Source organism: Triticum aestivum, unplaced genomic scaffold (assembly GCF_018294505.1).
Source record: "Triticum aestivum cultivar Chinese Spring unplaced genomic scaffold, IWGSC CS RefSeq v2.1 scaffold8536, whole genome shotgun sequence".
Taxonomy (NCBI): domain Eukaryota; kingdom Viridiplantae; phylum Streptophyta; class Magnoliopsida; order Poales; family Poaceae; genus Triticum; species Triticum aestivum.
Window position 1 is genome coordinate 92,824 of NW_025227920.1, and position 7,876 is coordinate 100,699.

Below are 7,876 nucleotides of genomic sequence, written 5' to 3' on the forward strand. Positions count from 1 at the left end.
TCTTTAGGCCAGTGACGTGCACCTCTACAACCTTTTTTTTACCACGGGCACCTCTACAACTTTGCGACGGGCACAAGACGAAGCCTGCCATTGCCATTTCACTTATGAGTGGCTGGCCAAAACTAAAGCCCGCCATTGCTATTTTTAGGTAGATTTTGCAACAAGACTAAAAATAATAGCGGCTGCAATTTTGTGCCGGACACAGATAACATTTATTGCCACCCGCCACTCTAACTCAGCTACCAGTGGCGGTTGCAATTTTGTGCCGGCCACAGGTAAAATTTGCCCCATCACAAATATGGACAGTTGTTACCAGTGATAGGCTCAAACCGCTGCCCGCCTGTGGTAAGCCAATAGCAATGGCGAGCGGATATTGGAGCCCGCCACTGTTAATAGCAGTGGTGAGTGCTATACTGCGTCCGCCACTGATTAGAGGTCACTTATAAGCCCTTTCCCAGTAGTGATAGTGGGAGCACCACATCAGGTGCAATCAATGATGCAGGTTGCGCTTACTGTAGTTTGGTCGCCACCGCGCCTAGGACCATCACTCTCTTCTCCAGACGTGGCCTCTAGGTGGCCAGATCTTCGATCAAGGCTGAGATCACAATGATCGCTGCGGTGTCAGTCTCCAGCATGGCCTAGAGCTTGTCGGAGGTAGGCCTGATGATAGGATCCATGGCCCCGAGTTTGTTGTGCGCTTTTCGTAGACTCCTTGTCTTCACAAATTGCGCGAGATCATTTGAGGGGAAGTGGTGGTGAGCGGCCTCTGATACCAGGTGTTAGTGTTGCGTAGTGGGACGATGGAGGCACTCTTAGTAGCAATTTTGTGGCAGATTTTTTGTGACAAGGGGAATATGTTAATATCACGGAGATACCAACTACACCCAGCCTCTGCAACAATGCAACATCGTAAAGACATTACAAGTGCACATAGCCAAAAGATAAAAAAGAAGAAGGAAAAAGAAAAATCCTGCTACAATGATGAATTCCTTATTAGCTGTAGCACGAATCACCACCTAGAAAACACACAAGTCCACATCCTCCAAAAGCGACGCCTCCAAGAAGAAAATAGTGAGAAGCACCGTCATCGCCTGATGCTAGATCTTAGGTTTTCACACTTGAGAAGATCCGCCCTCTCAAAACAATGCCTTCAACAAGGTCACTGCCAGGCACAACCAATTAAAGCCAGGCCTTGGGTTTTCACCCTGGAAGCTAAGATTTTGCAACGACGGACGTCACACACACCACGAGGCCCACGCGAAGTGGAGGATCCCACTGCCGCCAGACACCGCCAGGCTGCGTAAGCCAGCAGCGGCGTGAGGGACCGTCCGCAGGCTTTGCCCTGCGCCATTTAGTTTCTGATGCACGATTACAAGAATGGTGGGCATCTTGTTCTTGGAGGAAAGGAAGAGGAACTGAGGAAGGGAGGGGAAGAGCTGGTCGCCATTCTCGCCTTTGCCATGATCCACTGGATACCTCTCTCAAATGCCCTAGCTGCTGCTTAAGTGTTGGCTGGTCTTGGGTCCGTGTCGCTCACCCATTCCGGCCAAACCGCACGTGTGTTCGGTACCCTCGCACGTCGTGGACGATGTTGGCAAGGCCTTTTGTTACTGTGATGTGGGTCCGCCACGGCAGGGATTCTGACAAGAGTAGACAAATAGAACCCCAAAGGAACATCAAAACTCGAAAGAAAATCTTGTCTATAAATAACTCTCGCAAGCTCAAACATTCAGCATCCAGTTTAATGAAAATGGCACTCTTCTCGTGTCCAGACCTTCTCTTCTCCTTGCTTGTCCTGCTTCTCTCCTTGCTCTGTTTAGTCAAGTTGAGAAGTTCCAATATGGCAGCGCTCCCTAGGGAATGGCCACTGGTTGGCATGTTCCCTTCCCTCGTGGCTAACCTCCACCGCTTCCATGACTACAGCACCGCCTTCCTTGCCGCTTCGGGCGGTAGCTTCGTGTTTCGTGGGCCGTCTCTCTCTGGCATGCGCTTCTTCTTCACCTGCGACCCCGCGAACATCCGCCACATCTTCGTCTCCAACTTCACGAACTACCCCAAGGGTGTGGAGTTCGCGGCCATCTTCGACATCATGGGGGACAGCTTCTTCAACGCAGACGGCGAGTCGTGGCGCCGCCAGCGTGAAAAGGTGCAGCACCTCGTGTCCAGCCCACAGCTGCTCACTTACATGGCCTGGTGCTGCCGTGACAAGGTGGAGGACGGCCTCCTCCCCTTCTTGTCGCGAAGCAGCCACGCAGAAGTTCCGATTGATATTCAAGAACTGTTTACCAGGTTCACATTCGACATGACGGCCAGGTCGGTCTTCGGGGTCGACCCTGGTCTCCTGTCAGTAGATATGCCACCCCTGACTGTGCCGAACGCCATGGAAGCCGTCATGGATGTAGGCTTCTTCCGGCACACGGTGCCAGCTTCTTGCTGGAGGTTTATGAAGCGTGTAAAAGTCGGCCCAGAGCGGCAGCTCGCGGCAGCGCAGTTGGAGCTCCGACGATTCGTTGCCGAGATGTTGGAGAAAAGGAGAGACGGACCAGTCCACGTGGATGAAGTGCGAGAAGAAAGGAACGAGGAAATTGTTTCTTCCTATCTCCACGACCCAGAGTACAGTGACGAGAACGGAAGACCTAATGCCTTCCTCTACGCAACCCTGATCAATTACATGTTTGCCGGGCGTGACACGGCCGGCATGAGCATGACCTGGTTCTTCTACAACCTCATCAAACACCCGCATGTGGTGTCGGCCATCAGAGTGGAACTAGCACCCATTGCCATGCACAAAGCTGCAACCTCCACCGGCAACAACCACATGGTAATCTTTGACCCCGAGGAGACGAAACCGCTCGTCTACCTCCAGGCGGCATTGTTCGAGTCGATGAGGCTGTACCCGCCGGGTCCGATCGAGCGCAAGACGGTGATGGCAGACGATGTGCTGCCCAGCGGGCACAGGGTGCAGAGGGGTGAAACCATCCTCATCGCGCTCTACTCGATGGGCAGGATGGAAGGTGTGTGGGGCGAGGACTGCCACGAGTACCGGCCAGAGAGATGGGTCAAGGAGGACGGCAAGCTGCTGCACGTGCCGTCGTACAAGTTCCTAGCCTTCAACGCCGGGGCAAGATCATGTTTGGGCAAGCACATCTCGGTAGTGCAGATGAAGAGTGTGATCGCCGCCATGGTGTGGAACTTCGATTTCGAGATGCTGACACGACACGTTGTAGAGCCCAAGCCGTCCGTCGTGCTCAAAATGAAGAATGGGTTGCTGGCTAAGGTCCACAAACGGCGGGTCGAATAAACCATACAAAAGCCATCTACGTACTCGGTGTCTTTCTATTTTATTATTACATGGGAAGCATTTGTATTTCTCGTCTATGTTTGGCAGCAATAAGTATGTGTCCTTCCTTCCTCGCTGAAATAATAAGTATTTGCTCTTCCTTCCTCGCTGAAATAATAAGTATTTGCTATTCCTTCCTCACTAAAACAAGTATATATCCACATTTGGTTTCTTATAATTTTTCATACGTAACGTACCCTTCACATTTCTATATATATTTCTAGCATCACCTAGCATTTTATTACAAAAGTAGACGGCAACGCATGCCCATCATGATCTAGTCTCATGTATCATGTATGACAGAATGTGTGAATCTCACCGTAGCTCCATACGCTGCACAGCGTGTGCATCTCAACGTAGCTCCATACGCTGCGCAATTGGGTTTCTGCTGCATGGGGCAAAAGTAAATTAGCGAAGACTTCCCCTCAATTACAATGCATTAATATTCATGGAAAACCTCTCTTTTGCCACGAATATTAATGCACTGTACTTGTGCAAAACCATTTTTGTCCTTAATTGCCTACTTATTCACAACCACAATATATTATATACTAGGTGCATTCCCCGCGCGTTGCTGCGGGGATTTGATGACCAAATTTAGAGAAGCAATAGCTTTAATGAAGCAAGGAATAAAGTACCATGATGATTTTCGAGAATCACAGTATGTTAGTGGTGCAAATCACATCGCATGTGTCCTGAGTTGAGAGGCAAAAATTATGAAGATTATCATATCGAAAGATAAATTTGATGCAAGCACTCAGTACGGTATATTTACACAAATGGTGTTATGTGTAGAAATGAATTTATGTTTGAATATAATAGATTCATTAATAAATAAAGGGCTAATTTATACAAATATATCTTGCAGGACCCCCTTGCTGAAAATGGAGTGGATATGGGATTCACCCTTTTTGATGGTGCCAACAATGATACTGTGATGGCCATGCCAGGGTTGGTGATGTGTTCATCCTAATGGTAGTTACGCAAGACTTTGCTTTTGTAAATTCCTTGAGCTGATTTAGAGGCATCTTGGAGTGCTTAGCGTTATCTTAATTGTTAGCAGCTCAGACGCTAGAACAACAATAAATGAATATACCAGGCAGGAGATAATTATGTGTTAAAAAAAGATAGTAACATGGTATATTTTGAAGCAATGAAGAACTAATTCCTGATTGGTGATGCTCCATGTCTTTGGCAATGAGGAGAAGAGAGTATTGTAGGATGAAGGGAGATGACGTTGTGAGCCTATATACCTGTGAACAGAAATAAGGGATATAAAGGCTAGTAAAGGAAGATTTGGAATTCATGACATATTTAAGTTGAATAAATAGTATTAATATGCACTATTGCAGGTACTTTGTCACAAAAACAGTGCTCGAGGTATCAATAAAAGAAAGTAAGGGAAGAGAGAATTACCAACTGCGTGTTTTGTGGTGGAAACTTAAGCATCATGATCTGCCATACTTCTTTTAGAAAAAATAAATCAGCGAATAGTTGGCATAGCCAAGAAAACAATAAAATTTGATATTGATAGGGCATCTCTCATCTTTCTAGCTGCAATTTCATACAGTAAGATGCATGAAAAGGGATGATAAATAGACGATGTATTTACAAATTAAAATAGAGTACATGCATGAGAAGTTGAAGCAGCAAACCTGAAGGTGACCAAACTTTTGCAATGATAAAGATTAGCCAGATTTAAGTACATAGAAAATCTTTGTCAGTCATTTGTATGTGAGATCCTGATTCAAGGGGAGAGAAGGTTGTCGGCCCTCGGTTTCGTGTCTGTTATGATGCTGATTTTGGTAAAATATGCATGCACTGCCCTATTAATCTGCAAGCACAGACGAAGAAATCATGATGTTGCAAAAACCTCAAGATTCCAGTATAAAACGAAGGTGGTTAGCTAACCAATCATCATTACGCACAAAGGACTCTTTGGTATGGAAGGTGATTAACTAACCAATCTTCATTACGCCGGAAGGACTCTTTGATATGGAACGCTTTATTATCTAGAAATAAAAAATGGGGGAATCCAAACCTTAGTTGTATTGTGTGTAGATATAGCGACGGGAGCCACGCCGCTTTGACCGTCGGAGGTGAGCCGTGGCCTGGGGTCTCGGCGAGTCAGGCCGCCGTGGCGTCGAATAGGAGTAGCGCTGTTTTCCTTGTAGGTCGCTAATAGTTGTTTGGCCGGCTTGTCCGACACGGATCGCCGGGGAGGTAGGCGCCATGCACTAGTGCAGAACCGGGCATTATCACCGGTTCGTAAGGCCCTTTAGTGCCGGTTCTGTAACCAGCACTAAAGGGTGGGGACTAAAGGTCCACCCCTTTAGTTCCGGTTCAACACGAACCGCCACTAAAGGGCCACCACGTCGCACGAGCCAGCGCCGGGAGCTTGGAGAACTTTAGTACCGGTTTGTAACACCAACCGGTACTAAAAAGTTTGGGGGTTTTGGTTTTATTATTTATTTTTCCTTCAATTTTGTGTTTTCCATTTAATTTATAGATTATTTTTACATTATAATGAGTTATTAAATCACTAGGTGAAAGAACCGCGGATTAGTTTTAAGTGGATGGATCCTAAGTGATCAAGTAATCCAGTTGAAACTAATCCGCGGTTCTTTCATAAATGATATAATAACTCATCATCATCATCATCATCATCATCATATTAATATAAAAACTCTTGCATCATATCATCACCAATAACACTAGCTAATAATCATCATAGTCATTACCGCTATCTAATCACCACCAACACTAGCTTAAAGAAGAAACATTCACTTGTACCAGAAGCAAAGATATCATCGAGTTCAACATGATCACGACATTATAAGCGCTCATAAGACCACAAAAGCAAATCACTTTGAGCTTAAGTTCAGGACGAAGAACATGGACATGAGAGAATAAGAACTAAGAGCAGAAACTAGCTAATCACTCCTGCTGCTCTCTCTCCGGTAAAATAGCATAGAACATGTGTAGCTCTCCTGATTCATCATATTGGAGCATGCAGATCAACCTGTCTCCTAATCGTGGGCTGCGCTTCTAATTGCTACCCCCTAGTACTTCTCTGCGATCCTTCACAATTTTGCTCCAGTCTTTCATTATTAAGCATTCCTCGGTTCTAGAAACCCTGAATGCACTCATGTGCATTGTAGGATGTCTTGGCCGTAAGCTCACCATTGACATGCGACCTTCGTCTCGATCCACTGAGGCACAACTATCTTCGGGAGTCCCTGTTGAAGAACATCGTATAGTAACATACTTAGCAATGAAGTTTAGGTTAAAAATTAATGTATTCAAAAGATGCACCGATGACAAATATTAAAAATCTTACCATCTTTCCTCAATAGATGTGACCGTAGTTCAATACGAACACTATTGGTCGCACGTTTTGAGTACTAAGATTTGAAAGTCCAAGAAAATAATTTCTCTTGACAGCATCAAGATCCTCAAGCCATGAAACATAATGACTTATCTCCTCGCAGTTTAGTTCAGCCCCGGGACAGTGGACGGTCCTGTCTACCAAGCGTCGGACATGTTTGCTTGAAGGGAAATAAGCTGTCAATAGAAATTAGTTGTCAACTATTTTTGAATAAAGAATATCGAAGACATAAATATGATTGAGAAACTCACATAATGGTAGAACTGGAGGCGTCTGCACATCGACCCAGATGTCGATATTACCTTCATATCATCTTCAGGACGAGTATCAAAGGTGATAACCATATCAGGCTCAAATGCATAAGCCTTGCATAGTGTTTGCCAAGTTTTGCATTCAAAATAGGTGTAGGTGTCTGCATTGTATAATTTTGCGTAGAAAGTATAACCATGCTCGGTCTTCAAGTAAACTCTCTTTACCTCCATAGCTTTTATAGGACTGAACCAATCTTATCCAAGACAAAAATTCTTGCATGGCAGGGGATACGCTAGTAGAATAGTAAAAATTTAAAATTATAAGTTGAAGTAAATGAAGCATAAGTCATGCTTAATTACGAAAAAAACACTTGTCGTTGTGAATTACTGTATCCATTTCGAAGGTCTCATCCAGCTTGATGCTGAAGCGCCTATCATCAACTAGGAAATTTCTGTCGCACAGGCCGCGCTCCTCTTCACAGTATTCGCGCATACGGAAATCCTTTTCGTTGTCAGACATTTCCTATGTTCATATAAACACTAATTCTATTAATTCAACTAATTCAACAAGTTCTATTAATTCAAATAGTTCTATTAGTTCAACTAGTTCTATTAATACAACTAATTCAACTAAGCACTTATTAAAAATAAACTAGTTCTATTAATTTTCTTAGTAAAAATAAAATAGTTCTATAGTAAAATTTTACTTAGATCATCAAATCTTATTGATCTAAATTTAATATATCTAATTCATCTAACATTAATATATCTAATTCATCTATAACTAAAAGTATAAAAAACTAATTCATCTAACATTAATATCTAGCTAATTCAACTAACATTTGACATTAAACTAAAGGTATAACAAACTAAAAAATTCTCTCTCTGTGTGTGTAC

At 44.2% G+C, this 7,876-nt stretch overlaps 1 protein-coding gene across 1 annotated transcript; it reads left to right on the plus strand.

Annotated features, from left to right (window-relative positions):
- Window positions 1–1,750: 1,750 nt before the first annotated feature.
- Window positions 1,751–3,462, plus strand: LOC123172909 (noroxomaritidine synthase 2). Its single transcript, XM_044589796.1, has one exon. The coding sequence runs from the start codon at window positions 1,751–1,753 to the stop codon at window positions 3,299–3,301; it is 1,551 nt and encodes a 516-aa protein (XP_044445731.1). The 3' UTR covers window positions 3,302–3,462.
- The last annotated feature ends 4,414 nt before the right edge of the window (window positions 3,463–7,876 follow it).